This window comes from Nansenia antarctica (genome assembly GCF_963989245.1).
Source record: "Nansenia antarctica genome assembly, chromosome: 3".
In the NCBI taxonomy this organism is placed as follows: Eukaryota; Metazoa; Chordata; class Actinopteri; order Argentiniformes; family Microstomatidae; genus Nansenia; species Nansenia antarctica.
Window position 1 is genome coordinate 12,448,451 of NC_137688.1, and position 18,609 is coordinate 12,467,059.

Here is an 18,609-nt window from a genome sequence, read left to right on the forward strand (position 1 = left end):
AGCCTCCCTCACAGCACAGCGTTGACCCGGACTGCACATACCCGCTCCTGATGGCACTTTGGCCTTTCCTCTTCTTATCAGTACGAAGGACTTAAGTCTGGATAAGGCAGCCTGGGGGACAGAGGCGGGGTGCTGGTGGCTAAACCCTGCCCTTTCTAAAGCCACATAGTTGGGCCTGTTAAGGTTAACTGGGAGGTTATCTCAGCTCTCAGATACGTCTGGTAATATATTTTACACTCACTATTAGGGTATGTGAGATGTCTCTCACTTTGACCATGCAGACTACTATGTCTATGACACGCCTGGGACACTGTTGACCCATCTGGAGTTATCCAACCGTTAAGGTCACATGATACGTAAATGAATACATATTATGGTGACCGTCCTCAAATACACTTTCAAAGGTAGTCAAGTTATCTGTGTTCTTTGACCAGTACGTGTTTGGGAATAGATAGATAGATATTATAGAGAAAGAGAAAGATATTTTATAGTGCTTTCATCTCACTGTTCCTCTGTCATCCCAGGCATGCAAGGGTTTAGAAAGTTACCTTTTCCCCCCACAGACAGAGACATCTGTCGAAGCTTTGCGTGTGTTTAACGGGCGTACAGACAGCACAGACAGACAGACAGACAGGACTGGTGTCCAAAGTCACGACCTAGCCCTGACCTGGATGAAGGAAATAGTCGTGCTGCTGAAGACAAAAGCAGGTTGGGGAGAGAGAGTCTGAGGGGCTGGGCGGTCGAGCTTATAACAATGGGGGCCGCGCACTCAGACTGTGGGCCACACAAAGGCCAGGGCAGCCCCCTCCTCCCCGGCCACACATCGCAATAGAGCTGGCATTTCACACTAGCCTGTGAACAGCCATTCAATCAAACTACTGTTTAACCTGACCTCTGGCCTACACAGAAATCAAGATGAGTCTGGCGGGATGTATTTAAGAAAAGTGACCTCACGGACCCACCTCCCAACCCCCCCCCCACCCCCCCCCAGCCTGCCCTCTTCAGTTTCTCCAACAAAATGAATTTGAAAAAAAAAGAAGAAGGCAGTTCAAAAGAAGTTGTCAGTTGTCATGGTGACTGAGTATCAGTCAGGCAAAGGGTATCATATCAATGTACAAATTCAGTGCAAAAGTGTAGGATGCATGCTATACTTTCGTGAGAGCTGTGAACCCCACAAGCTCATCTGAATATTGCATCTACAGAAGCATGCACTCACCAGGACCCTTCCTAACTAGCCAGAGGTGAGTGTGAGGGGACAATTACTCCCTGGGGAACCAGAGGCACCGTCAGACCCCTCGTCTGGGTGAACGGCCCTCTAGCCGGGGCTGAGGGGTGACCACCAGCCCCCTTCTCCTCTCAATAGACTGCTCCTCCCCTCTCTACCTGTCCACGGCATGGATCAAGGTGTGGGGCTGAATATCAAACAGGCTTGTAGCCTTTGATGTCGATGGAAAGACAAACAATGATTTGACCTGAGTCGTAACAGCTTATTTGTCCCCTTTAGTCATTCATGGTCTCCTTGTTGAATGTGTATGCCTTCAAAGGTTTGCTCCGTGGAACCAGTGGTACAGTAGCCATGGTGGCTCTGAGAGGGCTCTGACCTGATGGGTCGAGGGGTCTGGGGGAAGGCCATCTGGCTTCCTGTTCCTTAGATTTGATATTGATTTATTGGTTGTACATGTGAAGATAGGAAGACACCAGCTGGCAGGAGCCGAGAGCTTTTAGTCCCCCCACAGCCTCCTCACAGACAATAGGCTTCCCCTTCATCTACATCCTTGAAGACATAGTTTAGTCCTAGAACATTGTTGTGAATTAGAAAGCGACATTGTGGATAGGAAATGTATTTTGTAATAATGGCAAATTTAATTTTAAAAAAGGACTAAATTAACAGTTTTCCCAAATGAACAGAGCTGCTCATTTAACAGAATAATCTCAAAACAAAAACCAGACAGGAGTTTGGTTGGTCAGACAGAGGACTGGAGTTGCTACACAGATGAAGACCATTCTTTTTCAAAAGCAGTACATGATTAGCACACATCTTATAACAGTTGTGAGACATTTATAACATCTTGTTATAACATATGCCCACAAGGGCTATTGGCTTTCCTCCAATCAACCCGTCCAAATTCTTTCAATAACAAATCATACATTATTTTTTTCTTTCCTGTTTATGTACAGTACACTAGTTACAGTAATGGATAGATGACGTAACATACAAAGTACTTCATCTACATGTAAGCACGTATGCCGTGTGGGCCATCGCTATAGCAATCACTGGTAACCTTTCACAGTTAACCCATTACAGAAACCATTCATTCAAAGGCAGGCTTCTTCTATGCATAACAACTCTCTCCTTCCTGTGAAGTGGGCCGGAGAGTGTGGCCCGGTGTGGCCTCTCTAGGCTGGAGGTGTCGGTGTCACAGTGCCTGCCTGAGTGAGCCATGCCCTGCCTATCCCTCATCTCTCCCACCATTTCATCCAACACCCTGACCCATCCCCCATCCTTTTCGTACCCCCCCCCCCCCTCCCCCAACACAGGTCTGTGATGTGGCTGACTCAGATAATGAGGTGAGAATTTTATTGCAGCGGTCTCTGGCCCTGGCACCAGTCTGTGAGGAGGAGGGGGGGAAAGTCCAGTCTATTTGCACCACCGCTGGTCAGAGGTGCCCTCTACTGGCGTGGTACGACGTCACAGTGCATTCGACACATCAGTCGCAGTTCCTCCAGCACTCCAGCACTTCAAAGCAGGAGATCAAGGGTAGATTTGCGAATGACATACAGGGGCATGACAATGCCTCATCCCAGTCTCCTCCTACTGCTATGTGCCAGGCCCTGCAAGGAGGCCCCAGTAGACAAAGGCTGGAGGCTCCCGCACGACTCTGAGGAGGAAATAGGGCCTATACTCATTCAGGGAGAGGGATTGGCAAGCAGGAGGGCACTATATACATACAGGAAAAAGCCAGTGCTCTATCCCTATCCCATACAAAGGGTGACGAGGAGTAATGATGACAATCAACAATCGAAAAGGAAGCGTTCCAGATGATACTGGAGGACCACTGGAGTCCGCGTGGCGACAGATACCAACATACCCTGTTAAATCGCTCAGGCACTAATTGATAAGATGCAGCATGCGTGCACACACTTCACACCACTTTATCTTTCAAGAAAGCCAGCCTCATTATCTTGTTTCAGGAACCACATGCGTATGACAGTGAGATCAAAGGAGGCTTTCCTGGCACTTTCAAAGGAAGCACTGTGCCTTTTATTGCTCCCGGGACCAGGGAAGATTCTCCTTCTCACTCTGACATTCTTCAATTAGAGCTCGGTGACACAGTCAAGAGAAATCCCCTGAAGCTGAGTGCCTTCCCCTACCAAGGCGTCATCTGAGCTTTATTCTTCTTGATATACAGTATATACTGTATATGAGGAGTGCAAGAGTGCAAAGTGAATTACAAATGGCTAGAATATCAAATGACTCTGGTTCATCCCCAGCTAAATAAAAGATGAAATGATGGCCTTGGATGCAAGGTTCCATGTGTCAAATGTGGCTTATTAGTGACTATTATTGATCTACACACCTGTCATGTTTCCATCAATATGAAAAATCAGTGAACAATACTTATCAATAAAAATAAAATAAAAATAATAATAATAATCCTTATTCACTCAACTTTCACCAACTCTGTTAGTTCTACATTTAGTGGTGACTGTAGCCCCTCTCCAAACCACCCCCTGCCCCACCCCCGTGAGGAGTCAGAGCTGGAGCGAGGAGCGAGAATGGGGGAGGGGGGGGGGGGGGGGGGAGAGACCTCTTTTGAACAGGCTGTCATTTCCTCTGGAGGGCTCTGTGTTATTCCAGTAGCCTTTGTGAATGGGCCAAGTGGCCCAGCCAGACAGGAGGTGGGCTGTTCACAGGGAGCTGAGGTTGTCAGCCCAGCAGGGGAGGGAGGCACTCCTAGCAGGCAGACATAGGCAGAAAACAAACACTGGCCTTAACAGGAAAGGAACTACAAGATACTTTCTGCTGGTAGACTAGAGAGAGGGAATAGGGCGGGGGCGGGGGTCAACCTAATAATGGGAAGCTCAATCCAAATATGAATATGGACCATATTTGATGTCAAGACAGGGTGGAGAGAGTCTTATACAGGAAGGAACTCAAAGTATTAAAGATCTAAATCAAACATCTATTTAGTATAAACCATTTCCATCATATGCAAGGTAAATACATCTGTGACATTTATCAATAAAACATTAACACCATTGTCAATTTGCCACCGGTTTTGAGTGATTACACAGACTGAAACATCCTATACTGAGGATGTTGACTGATTATAGAGTACTCAGTTGCTACTATTATGGGTATTGTGGGGCAGGCCTATTAACATGTTTGTGAGTGTTGTGATAGTGAGTTTTTATGGAATACTTAATATCAAAGAAAAGAAAATACCATGCTCAGAGTGCGCCATCTTGTTGTAACTGAAATGAATAGATGGTGTTTTTCAGGCAGGGGTTTTGATTGCAGCTTGCCATCTGGTTTAATGTAGCCCCCATTTGTGCTCACACCCTCACCTCTTTGATTACATTTTTATGGATTATGCTGATAAGATAAAATATGTATATCCTATTCTCTTCAGGCAACGAGATCAGTGCATTCAAAATAAGGTTATTTTTTTTGTAGTTCAGTCCATACAAAATAAGTAAATAATGATTTAATAATTTTGGTAGTTTTGACACCCCAGGTCTGACCCAGGTTTGACTCTCCCCAAGTCACTCCAGTCCTGAAGAATGGGGATGCTGAGTCAGTGTTCTGGTCCAGCTTTAACACATCTGCTTCCATTAATTTTGGCTGATATGCGGTTTATTGTTTGAAACCAATGTAAGAAAAACCAGGAGTAAAATACAAAGGATTTTAATCTGACTCTAGAGTTTGATCAGTAACACTAACGCTAGTGAATAGAAATAATAGGCCGGTACATCTATTGCGAATGAATGACTGCTCTCAATAACTGGACGTAGGACTCCCTCTGGTGGCCAGGTAGGCGTACTGTATCAGTATTTGAAATGTTCTCTTTTTTATTATACAGTACTACAATATAGCCACCAGAGGTCACCATTCACCATTCATCAGAGCATGAATGTTGGCCTTTGTTGTTTCTGTTCTATTCTGTGGGGTTTGTCTGTTTGTGTGTGTGTGTGTGTGTGTGTGTGTGTGTGTGTGTGTGTGTGTGTGTGTGTGTGTGTGTGTGTGTGTGTGTGAGTGTGTGTGTGTGTGTGTGTGTGTGTGTGTGTGTGTGTGTGTGTGTGTGTGTGTGTGTGAGTGTGAGTGTGTGAGTGTGTGAGTGTGTGAGTGTGTGAGTGTGTGAGTGTGTGAGTGTGTGTGTGTGTGTGTGTGTGTGTGTGTGTGTGTGTGTGTGTGTGTGTGTGTGTGTGTGTGCCGCTGACATGCTGGCATGCATTCTTACAGTGATAAGCATGACAGATCAAGTTGGAGATTTCAAGGTCAAGGTCAGTCATTTTGTGAGGGAATATCTTAATGTTTTAGATAGATTAGTCAAATAATTATAATAATAAAATAATAATAATAATAATAAAAATGTCAGATTTACTTCACGATGTGTGTGTGTGTGTGTGTGTGTGTGTGTGTGTGTGTGTGTGTGTGTGCGCGCGCGAGGTTTACAGTGTGTGCAGATGTTGGGGTGAGGGGTTGTGATGTGTGTTTGGGGAGTGTTGTGATGTGTGTGCGTGTGTGTGTGTGTGTGTACAGTATTTCCAGATGTTAGTATGTGTTTGTGTGTGTGTGTGTGTGTGTGTGTGTGTGTGTGTGTCTGTGTACCTTAGTGTCAGTAAGTCACACTAACACTAAACTCTTCTTTTCAAAGTGTAGTGTTTAAAGTGTAGTGTCCCCGCCTGGGCATGGCCTGCAAGGGCCTGCAGGTGGGAGGTTATGAGGGAGGCTCTCTCCTTCTCCCACCTAGCCTGGCCAAAAAGTGAGATTTACTACGACTATAAAGACTCACTTATAGCTAAAGTACAGGCTCACCACACACTACAGAAAAAGATGTATGACCCAACCAAAAAACCTGATACCATAGATAGACATGGGTTTACAAATGCCATACATGCTCAAACATACATTACATACACTACCGGTCATTCCACATCATTCCACATATTATAATAAGAATTACAGAAAAAAAGGTAAATAAGCCTTACCTTTAGCAGAACATATTTTTGCTTGACATGCAAAGTCGTTAATTAAATCCATAGTGCCATCGGAAAGAATTCAGACCCCTTCACTTTCTTCACATTTTGTTGTGTTATAGACTCCATTTAAAATGAATTAAATAAAAATAATTAGCCATCAATCCACACATAATACCCCTGAATGACAAAGTGAAAACACATTTATTAAAATTTAAATACAGAAATACCTAATGTACATAAGTATTCAGACCCTTTGCTCTGATACTCTTAAAATAAGCTAAAATGCCAAAATTTCCTCAACAAATCACTCAGTAAGTTGAATTGAGTCCATCTTAATGCAAGGATAATAGTTAATGTCATTTTGAAATTAATATCTTAGGGTGTCTGATTTGCATAGGAATCAATTACACACTGTAACTGTACTAAGTAAGCAAGCTAGCTAACTATGGTTGGAAATGAAGTAGTACCCAGTTATGAAAAGGTTATAGCTGACTAGTGAGCCTGCATCAACCTTAATGCTATTTCTAAGTGCAAGAAGATTACATTTGTCTTCCCAATTTAAGATACGCATTAATCTGTAGTAGGAAGCATATACAGCGAGCGGTAGAATGTCTGGCGAGCGGTGGAATGTCCGGCAGTCCGGTATGCACGTCAGCATAGCAATGTCGGTCGAAAGATATGATTACATCACCCAGGCATTATTTGGCAGCTGGACACTATTTGCCATGACAGTGGCCCGCAAGTCTGACAGCGGATTGGTTCAACTCACTAAGGTACTCCCCTCTCTGGAAGAGCTGTACAACACACGCTGCCTCAGGAAGGCCTCCAAGATATCCAGAGACCCATCCCACCCTGGGTACGAACACTTTGCTCGGCTGCCCTCGAACAGGCGGTTCAGGACCATGTTCGCAAGGACAAACAGACTGAAGCTCAGCTTCTACCCCAGGGCCATCCAGGCCCTGAACACAGCAAAGACCTAGGTTCTAGGCCCTGGACAATCTAGACAAATTGATGGCAGCTACTAGATTGAAATCAAGTGTAATACTGAAACACAACTGTGTACATTTCAAACCTGCAAACTGCGACACTTTAAATGAATGTGCAATAACACTATGTGCAATATGACAACCCTAGGGTACATAAGGTTCAGAGAATAGGAAATGTTAGAATAGGTATAGCATAGCATAGAGTACAGCACAGTGTTTTATTTGTATAGTATAGTATAGTGGATAGTGTACATAGCCTTTATTTATGTAAACCATTTCTTTTTCCCTTCTTGTTTTTAGTTTTTTTTTTCCTAGCACCAGGGGAGACCCCCCTCCCAAATTTCGTTGTTTGGTACCTGTACTATATCAATGACAATAAAGACCATTTATTCATTCAAATTATGTGTCCATTAAGATAACTATATTCTGTCAGGAAAATATAAAATCAGTGCTCTTTGCAGTGACGAGATGATGCATTAAAGTTAAGTGTATTACAAATTAGCCACAATCACAATAACATTAATGTTGTCTTGTGTAAGACACTACAGGAAATAATGTGTCGCTGTTCCTACTCTTAGACTGCTCTCTTCTGTTGGTTTACAGCCCTCTGAGCTCATGGCTATTGATTCCAGTGGTGAGTTACTTTTACTGTTCATTTTCTAAAATCAAGCAACAAGATAACCTCATAAAACAAAAAGCCCCACACCAATCATTGTTTCTAGACAGTTGAATGAACCATGTAATAAATGGAAGAATACTCAAGTATCTTGTCCTTTCTCCGCAGACAATGGAGCCACCAAACTGAAGAAGCAGAAGAAGAAGGGAGGTGTTCGGAGGTTCTTCAGACGTGTTTGGAAGATGGTGAAGTGCTCCTCTGGCAGAGAAGAATAAGACCACTGAGACAGCCCCCCAACACACACACACACACACACACACACACACACACACACACACACACACACACACACACACACACACACACCTTATTATGAATAAAGAAAGCATAATGAATGCATTATTTAATGCATTAAACTCATTTGTATTTGTACATTTCTGGCTGACATAGGCTACTGAATAAATAAATCACGTTGAAATGTCTAAGGAGAACCTCAATCACTGCATTACCTACATGTTGCTTTCATAATGTACTGTATCAGTAAAAAGTCCTGTAATGGTCTGAGTCAAGCCAGAGGAGTGAGTCTCTTCACCACTAGGTGGCGCCACTGACATAGGAGCTGTAGGGGGGTAACATCCCCTCACCCCAGCCCCCTCCCTTCACTCAGACAAACCACGTGACATAAGATACCGGATGACAGTGTTTCTGGGCTTGTTATAACAGGTCTTTAGATAAACACCCCCTGCTGCGCTGCGACCCTATAGAAACTTACATTCTCCTGATGAAGGAGCCTCATCAGCGACCGATACTCAGCTACAAAGTCATCTAAAGCCAAAAATGGCAACAGTTAGAGCCGATGACAGGCTGACATCTTCACAGGGCTTCTTGTGCGTTGGTTTTGCTGGAGTTTTTAGCAAAACTGTCACGTCGCCCCTGGAGGTGGTGAAAATCAAGAGTCAAGTGGGCACGTTTCATTGTAAAAGGGGACTCTTGCAAAGTTTTGTTCTGATCTACAAGAATGAAGGCCTACGAGGGTTTTGGAAGGGGAATCTCGTGTCTTGTCTCCGGTTGTTTCCTTACAGCGCAGTCCACTTGGCGACATATAAACAGTGAGTAAATAGAAATGGATTGTTATGTTGCTTTTGAATACTGTGACCGAGGACCAACACTGATGAGTATATCGATCCTAGAAGACTGTGACCTGTCTGCCTTTATTCCTGCTTTGTTTGCAAAGATAGTTGTGACTCATGTGTCTCCACTACTGCAACAATCAATGAAATGATTCATGAATGACTAGTAGTATAGATCATTGTTGGCTTTGGGGTAAAAATGACTGACTGTCTGTTTGAATCTCTAGCTACCTAAGCCAACTTGTTCCATTACTTGTGTGATGCATAATCGTGTAAGTGGGCAAATTATATTTTAATTCAGTTGACAACTTTTAAAAGACATATTTTGTGTCCTTACTTTAATTTCGCTTGAAATAAATTGAAATCTTTGCTAAGAACAACATTCATCCAACTTACTTCCGCATATTTACATGACGTGTCACACCCTTCCCGTTGTCCAATCAGACTGCTCTAAACTCTCAGACGGTTATCGTGTTTCACTCCAGACCAAAACAAGCCCCGCCCCTGCCCGCCTGGCAGCGCGAGTTATCATGCAGCCAGCTAATGACGTCACTCGTCGTCAACACAGGTCATGTATGGATGATCCACGTGTATTCCCACCTGACCGATTCATGGAACATAACATTTCGTAGCATTGACGGTCACCGGAGATAATGTCACGCGCCAGTGCACGCCCCCACGTAAACACGACCCCCACCGTCAGGCAATGTTCCGTACACAATGTTCCAGGAAAGGGCGGATTGTCTTCTTCCTTCACTTTCACTAGTTATACCATCTGAATAGATTGGATCAAATGTCAATAGACAGCCACACAATATGCAATGGGGACTATCTTATTTTTCTGTTATTTTATGATTTTCAAATGGATACTCTCAATGCATAACTATGTTGACCACTTATAATGAAGAAAAGGAAAATAAGCACAGCACATAGGCGGCCTACTATTTAAAGGTTCTTGGTGTTGGTGTGTGTGTGTGTGGGGGGGGGGTGAGTGAAAATGTGTAACTCAGATATAATACATTTGTATAGATGGGCTACTAAGAAACAAAACTTAAACTCTTAATCCTGCTCTTGACATTGCACTTATTTTGATTACTTTTTTCCAGGATTGTCCACTTTCACATGGATGAACTGGGCTATATCTCTCAATGGAGGGCCATTTTAGCAGGCGGGCTGGCTGGAATAAGTGCGGCACTGGCCACATACCCACTGGAAGTGGCAGAGACCCGACTCATCGCTCAGAACTGCAGAGAACCAACGTACAGAGGAGTTGTTTGCACTCTCTCAAAGATCTACCAAAGCGAAGGCCTTCTCGCACTCTACCGAGGCTTCTCCCTCACAGTCTTAGGTACACATTCACACTTCCTTCCTGTATTTATATCACTTTGTCTCTACATACAGCACCCCCCCTCTCTGCATGATGATGCTTGTAAATCACACTGTGTCTCTAGCTGTCATGGCCTTTTGAGCCTTCATTGTTGTTTAACATTAGGAACAGCCAAACATAGGATACTCGTATCACAAAGATGAAGTTGTGGTTGAGGCGGTGTTGATAAAGTAACTCTGGATTTATTTTTTGCTACAGGTGCATTTCCTTTCTCTGTTGGCTGCTATGCAGTCTACATCAACCTGGACAAGCTGTGGCAAAAGCCCCCCTTCCGGTTTACCCCCCTGCAAAACTTCATCAATGGCTGCTTAGCTGCAGGAGTGGCCCAAACCCTCTCCTACCCCTTTGAAACTGTGAAAAGAAAGATGCAGGTCAGTGTGTACTCTATTCATTGGATCATCTTGTTGCTCAACAACAAACTTTTTACTTTGAAACAACAGAGAGTAGTGTTGTCTACAATATCTTTCCTGTCAGTGGGAATACCACCCTTGTCCATAGGGTGGCACATTTGACCACAGCAAAAAGCATAGCCCTAACTAAACTAACTTAATTACCTATGTGTGGGTACTTTTGTCTTCTGAATAATGCAGTAGGTCGATTTTAAAATTGTCCAAAGAGGATTTTGTCACTTTTTGCAAATTTACAAATAAATATCAAGAAAATGTTTTTCCTCGCTTTCAATAAAATAGTTATGAACAAATAAGGTGCCATAGTTTGTGCTGATCTATGAGTTAATATCTCCTCTCACTTGTCTTCTCTCTGTATGAGAGGGCACATAGTGAACAATAGGTCTTTGAAGGGCAGAATACTACATCCGGTTGTATCAGCCTATTAGTAGCGACCACAAGGTTCTGCAGCAGCTGGGAATGTGAATGCTGTACACAGTCTGCTGGGGCTGGAGATAAGTTCTCTAAAGATAGATGCCAACTACTGTATCACCCAGTGAACTCTTACTATAACTCTTATTGCTGAGTTCATAAAACTACTTCAGCTTCTTTTTAATATCATGCTGGGTATAAATGGAGGAATTACCCAAATTTCACATACGTATTTGCACATCCTAACTGGTTTAGTTTCTATGTGTAGAGATGTCGATGAGAAGTTTACGGCAAAACAAGAAGTGTGAAGTAAAAACAGACACTCTGGAGCACTGGCGGACTCAGGGGGGGGGCAGGGGGGGCGACCGCCCCTCCTGGTGCCCCCACGGTTGAAAAACGTCTCTCTTAAGTGCCCTTTTGAGTGGCGAAAATGAGAGGACGTTCCCTATTTGTGCCCCTCCAATGGTCTAAACTTGACCATGTGCCCCCACAGTTGAAAAACGTCGCACTAAAGTGCCCTTTTGAGTGGCGAAATTAGAGGATGTGCCCTATTGGCTGCCCTTCCAATGGTCTAAACTTGACCATGTGCACTGATGGGGTCCCATGTTGTCCAGTAGGTGCCCTTTTTCTTTTCACCCCTGCCCTTCAAACAGCCTGAGTCCGCCACTGCTCTGGAGAATGAAGTTTGCAGCATGGGCCCAGTTCTTGTTTTTCAGGTCAAGAGCCTGCATAATGATAACTTAACTCGGGCCTCGTGACTAGAGGAGTGTTTGGTCACGCTTTGGGGGATGGTTATTTACCAGAATAGACAAGTTTCCTCTATAACACTTCAGCAATCAGTTCAGTGGTTAATGCTTGACAAAAGGAATGATTTGCTTGTGTAAGACAATGAGAGAACTGAGGCCTCACCCACATTTGTTCTGTTAATTCGTTTTCAGTTCAGTTAATTTGTCAGGCAAAGAGTCATCATAATGACTTCTGTGCTGCAGACAGAAGCATGTCATGTGACTATCACATTGAAAATGTCCTTCAGTAGTTAGCGCTGATCTGTGGTCAGTTAAACATCAGGTAATAATCATACATCTTACTTTGCAGGACTTTTCAGTCACTTTTTTCCCTCAGACTCTAGTTAATCTGCTTTAATCTGACACACTTTTATGATTTGGTCATTACTGTCTTTGATCTTGACAATGTAGGCATACTCTCTCCAGGCATAGTTTCTGACAATCCAGCGTCACATCTTATATTTTGTTCTTGTCCTCCCAGGCTCAGAATCCTCGTCTGCCCCATTATGGTGGAGCTGATGTCCACTTCACTGGCATGCTGGACTGCTTCAGGCAGGTGGTCAAAAACAAGGGCATTCTTACTCTGTGGAGTGGCATCACAGCCAACATGGTCAAGGTAGGACGAGACTTTCACTTTCAGATTTTTGATAACAATAAAGATATTCTGCTCTACCCCTGAGATTGCCAGTGTCAATAACTTACTTTTGTGAATACACATATATATATATACAGCATTGACATGGAATTAGATATTCTACAAACACACACACATACACAATCAAATACATGTTATTTCAGTGAAAGAATAGGCCTATGTCCCAGACGTTGGGGGAAGGGGATTTAGAGAGCAGTGCTTTGTGTGTAATTCATAACAGGGATATTACAAGCTGGCAGACATGATAGGTCTGTTTCTGGAACAGCACGTACTGCTCTCATCTTTCATCTCCAAATGACATTTAACGATAACAGTACAGTTGTTGTTTTACGGGTGTAAAACCTCTCATGAACACAGTCTAGTAAATAGGGTGTAAAGAATTACTTTTGTGTAGGTTGACTTTACCTATACTTTACCTATAACAGGCCTATACCAGAGATTTCAATAGGTCTTAGGCTCTTGAACAATTGAGCCCACCTGCCATCTTTTCTGCTTTCTAACAACTTTGTTTTTCCCTTCTCAGATTGTCCCCTACTTTGGCCTTCTCTTCAGCTGCTTTGAGATGTGCAAGCAGGTCTTTTTATACCGCAACGGGTACATTGTGTCTCCATTGAGTTATAAGCTAGCACCAGGCGTGGACCAAAGCCTGGGCCCGAATGAGCTGGAAGAAGCGAAGCGGTACATGAAAAATAGGAACTTTTAAGTCACAGGAATCTTCTTTTGGAAATCGCTGGTGGAACTGGTGAAACAGCATGTGCAGGATTCCTAAAAGGATAATGGACTGCTGACCAAACTGGTATAGGAAAGAGTTGGGGCTGGCAAAATGAGCCTGGAACCTTAGTCAGAAATCTCTGTTGGAATCCAATACTGTAGAGAAGATGTCAGGTCACCCAACAATAGTTCACTTGACATTGAATCAAAGCTAGACATTTGTATTGTTAAAAGGTATTTATCATGGTATACTATACTGTATTGTTACTGTAAATTACAATGCAATCACAGGAACTGCATTTTTATACTTGACCGCAGCAAATTGTTTCTACTGTTTATTCAGCAATACCTCATTCAGAGCATTATTCTTTTCCATTTTAACAGTATTATCTCTATTACCTCTGGTTATTTACCCTGATGGTGTTGACATGGCCCTAACAAAGGCTAAAAAAAGGCTAAAAACATGGACTCAAAGCACAAACATGACCTGAAGAGAAGGAATTGTAAATGCTAATCCACTTGTTATTCCTCATATTACCATGACCTTGAATGTTTTATGGATTTAACTATTTTAATGTTTAATTATTACTGTATATTTTTGTGCCTTAAGCTTTCCTTATTTATTATGAGGCTTATCTCAATGACTGTTTTGATTACATTGTTTTGATTGCATAATAAGTATCGGATAGTGCCATAGCACATACCATTGTAAGTGTGTTTGAAATCTAGCAATAACACTGCAATTTAGGCACTCCAATGTTGAGTGTACAGATATGTTATGAGTGATGAATGAATGTAATCATATTACATCATATTGTATTGATATGAAAATATGCAAATGTATGATCTAGAATGTTTGTTTCAGATTGTTCAGTATCACTTCAAGCACATTTGACTAGAGCAATCATTGTCATACTGACATTGCCTATGGCTGATGTGTGTACATCACCACATTATTAAATCCACTCTACAGTCTGCTACAGATTTTTCTAATTGTTTTATAGTTTATGTCAGTGAGTTAGTAAAACGTGACTCAAGACGATCTACTGTATTAATGAAAACGTGTAAGATAACAACACAGCCCGTGTCCATATTCTCCAGATCATTATCAGATAGTTTTTGCTACAGTATTTTTCTGAAGGTTTTTCAGTCAGTTTGACTACCATAACGGTAATGACTTTAATAATAGCTCTAGTGCTTGTATCTCTTGATCATAAGACTTTTGACTAGACGTATTGGCCTACGCTGTGTCAATGTCATGATGATATTCAAATTGTCTGATGGGCCTTAAGTCTTTTATTATAAAGGAATTTTAGCTCGAGGATATCTTTATAACCACAAAGGGCCCTTTCACCGCTCATTAAAAGGACCCAGGCAGGAGTTACAGCCACTCCAAGCTGCCATGACGACCTTTGGCTCAGGTCTCTACAACTAAAACATTAAGGGGCAAATTGGCAGAATCATGTTTGCAATTACAAATACGTCCATCACAACATTGAAGTGAATGTCTATACACAGTTGATCTATCAATATGCAAATACAGTGATAGATAATGTAAATTTAGCCTAGTTAAAAATCATGAAAACACATTATGTCGCTTCAGATAGATCTATAAAATGACACATGCATACACGTAAAAACGCTGCATCTACAGTACAGGCCAAAAGTTTGGACACACCTTCTCATTCAATGTGTTTCCTTTATTTTCATGACTATTTACATTGTAGATTCTCACTGAAGGCATCAAAACTATGAATGAACACATGTGGAATGATGTACTTGACAAAAAAGTGTATATTTTAGATTCCTCAAAGTAGCCACCCTTTGCTTTTTTGTTGTTAATAAAATAAAAATGTTTTGTTGTTAATAAAATATATAATAATAATATTAAATATATATATAATAACATATTATTATTAACACATATTATATGTAATATTATTATTATATATTTTATTAACAACAAAAAAGCAAAGGGTGGCTACTTTGAGTTGATATGACATATTCCTGACGCCATAAGTTGAGTTCAAAGGAGGACACAATCACACAAGTATCTCTTCTCCGCCCACTCAATCCAAAGCAAGCGCACCAATGATATGCCTTGTCTTGAAGTTCCCGTTCTCTTAGTTCTCGCGAACTTAGTAGTATTAAATCTCAACCTCAACCAAGTAATCGTTCATTTCGGCTGAACCGGCATACCCCACCAGTCAGAAGGCTGAACGGGAGGGATTCTCATTACCGACGCCATCTAACCATCACATCCCAAACATGAATGAGACCGCAGTTTCTTTTGCCAAGGACTTCTTGGCTGGTGGTATTTCCGCTGCCATCTCCAAAACAGCTGTTGCACCCATTGAGAGAGTCAAGCTTCTTCTCCAGGTAAGTTTTGCAAACTTTTCTTTTGCCCTACCTGTCTGTCTCACCTGTCTGAATGTTGAACAGTTTTCCAGCTGGCGCGACTACCAGCTGCTGCCAGTGACACGGTGATTAGCTGGTGGGTGTGACATGAATGGTCTGCTGCCAAACTAATCAACTTGTATTAAGTTGATAATACTGGTTAAAAAAAATAAAAAACGTCGCTTAATCGTCATATTCATTTACTAGTAGGTGATGTTAGAATTATAAGGTTCTATCTCCATTTTGGTCAAAATTTAGTTTTTTACATAATCTGATCCATTAGGTGTTTATTAATGCCTGTGTGGTGGTATTTTTAAAATGTTGACATTTTTGAGTTAGTAATTCATAAAATACAAAGGTTCCATCTCACAAAACATAATGGAATGTAAAAACTTTGACGCTCAATATCTCTGAACTGCCCTAAACGGAGATAGAACCTTATAATTCTAAGCTCACGACTGTAGGCTACAGGTCGAAGTGACCGTCCAGGTCAGCAGACACGCATTTATTTATTTAATATCGAACATGGATCAAAGTTCAAGTTCTTGCGTACAAGCTCTGCTGATTAAAAACAGACATTCCTGTGGTTTGTTTAACAAGGGAACTCCACGGTTAAGGAGGTTCTTGTTTGTTCTGCTACACCGTGTGTGCAGAATTGTGTGGGCTTTTCTATGCAAACATTTTTGAAAAAGTGATGAATACGTCAGACTGTCAGCTGTGCGAAGACTAGACTAAACGGTCTACAGGTACTAAGTAAAGCCAATTTAAGTGCAATTAATAAAACGGTTTATCAACCAACTTAGTTATACTGTGGCATTTCGTGTATCAAGTGAGTGTTGCTTGTCCTTCATTGGTGTAAGACTTTAAAACTCCCTTCAAGAGTTGATAACTAGTTAGTCATCACTCTAGTCAAGAATTTCTTGAACGATTGGCCCAGGCCACCACAAGTGGATAGTGAGTAGGACTGGTGATCAGAAGGTTGAGTTCACATCCCACCTGGGAAACCACTACTAGTGTGCCCTTGTGTAAGGCACTTAACTCTAACTTACTCCAGGGAGACTCGCTGTAATCTAATTGAAAGTCGCTTTGGATAAAAGCTCAAATTTAATAGGCCTCAATTGCTAGATTCCCTTTTTCTTTTTTGTTATCGTCTTGGCTTCTTCTGCTTTATAGTTTCCATTTGATTCCAAGTGTGCCTATAATTCAATTGACCGCTCTCAATGTCATTGATCGTCTGACTTATTTGTTACAGGTGCAACATGCCAGCAAACAGATCACGGTTGACATGCAGTACAAGGGCATTATCGACTGTGTGACGCGTATCCCGAAGGAACAGGGCTTCCTGTCATTCTGGAGAGGAAACTTGGCAAACGTGATCAGATACTTCCCCACTCAGGCCCTCAACTTTGCATTCAAGGACAAATACAAGAAGGTCTTCCTCGATGGTGTGGACAAGCACACCCAGTTCTGGAGATATTTTGCTGGTAACCTGGCCTCCGGTGGTGCTGCTGGTGCCACGTCCCTGTGTTTCGTCTACCCCCTCGACTTCGCAAGAACCCGTCTGGCCGCTGACGTTGGCAAGTCTGGCGCAGCGCGTGAGTTCAGCGGCCTGGCCAACTGCTTGAAGAAGATCTATAAGTCTGATGGCCTGAAGGGCTTGTACCAGGGGTTCAACGTCTCGGTCCAGGGCATCATCATCTACAGAGCAGCATACTTTGGCGTCTATGACACAGCTAAGGGTGAGTCATTGGGCTTCTGAGCACTGTTTGCCTTTTCTTGGAGCTAGAATGCCTACCTTTTTGAGAAGATTCTCAAACGTGTTGTAACACCTTCATTTTCCTCTGCAGGTATGCTGCCAGATCCCAAGAACGCAACCATCTTAGTCAGCTGGATGATTGCACAATCTGTGACTGCAGTTGCAGGCCTCACATCCTACCCCTTCGACACGGTCCGTCGTCGTATGATGATGCAGTCTGGACGCAAAGGAGGTAATTGACAACTTAAACACTTAAGTCCTCCTTTTATATGCAGTGTTTTTAGCGAAGTATGTATTTAACTCAAATCCCATATCCCTCCATTGATGGCGTTAACTGCGTCAAGAGATATGACCTCTTGTGTGTTTGCCTTGCAGCTGACATCATGTACAGTGGCACCATGGACTGCTGGAGGAAGATTGCACGGGAAGAGGGTGGCAAGGCTTTCTTCAAGGGAGCCTGGTCTAATGTTCTCCGAGGCATGGGCGGTGCCTTTGTGCTCGTCTTGTATGATGAGTTGAAGAAGGTCATGTAAATTAGGTCTCTGTATGTCCACCGTAAATGTTGAGTTTTAGTATAACATGTCTTGTACATTTGGAAGGACTTTTCAAGTTCCGCCTTATTTATGTAGGGACCAACTAGTATGTCCAGCACTAGTTGTACTGGGGGAATTTGCACTCTTCCGTTGTGCCCATATTTGTTTTGTTTGCCCTCTCACCAGAATGTTATTCCCTGACTAAAGAAACTATGCCGGGTCTGAAATTCACTGCCTGTCATTCAGGTGGTCTGAGTGAAAATGTGAATAAAGAGAACCTACTGAATGAAACTACATTTTAATTATTTACTTGACGTGAAATGTGTGTTGAGAAATTGGAAGTGGCTCTGAATGAATGTATAGTGGCCAGTCTTGCACCGGCTCAGTGTGGTTCCTCTTGAGAAGGCCAGCTGGGCTCCTTCTATGAGGTGTAACCTTAGCGCAGGGTTGTCCATCAGGGTTATGGTTGGACTGGAGCCAGAGTCAGCTGAGTGTCTTCGACGGGGGTGTAGAGTTCCATGGACTACTGCGGGGGGGGAGAGGAAGAGATGAGAGAAACCACAGTACATATTACCCGTAGTGTGAAGTGGATTACTCCTGCCTTATAATTATATGTTATCTTTTATCAGGC

The 18,609-nt window shown here is 42.6% G+C and overlaps 2 protein-coding genes across 2 annotated transcripts; both read left to right on the forward strand.

Moving 5' to 3' along the window:
* The first annotated feature begins 8,642 nt into the window (after positions 1-8,642).
* Positions 8,643-13,328, forward strand: slc25a43 (solute carrier family 25 member 43). The gene is made up of 5 exons (XM_080525439.1): positions 8,643-8,915; positions 10,043-10,284; positions 10,522-10,694; positions 12,408-12,542; positions 13,105-13,328. The coding sequence occupies exons 1-5, from the start codon at positions 8,644-8,646 to the stop codon at positions 13,282-13,284; spliced, it is 1,002 nt and encodes a 333-aa protein (XP_080381565.1). The 5' UTR covers position 8,643; the 3' UTR covers positions 13,285-13,328.
* Positions 13,329-15,485: 2,157 nt separating this feature from the next.
* On the forward strand, positions 15,486-18,258 carry slc25a5 (solute carrier family 25 member 5). The gene is made up of 4 exons (XM_080525863.1): positions 15,486-15,671; positions 16,942-17,428; positions 17,537-17,677; positions 17,821-18,258. Exons 1-4 carry the CDS (start codon positions 15,561-15,563, stop codon positions 17,976-17,978), a joined length of 897 nt encoding a protein of 298 aa, XP_080381989.1. The 5' UTR covers positions 15,486-15,560; the 3' UTR covers positions 17,979-18,258.
* Positions 18,259-18,609: the final 351 nt, after the last annotated feature.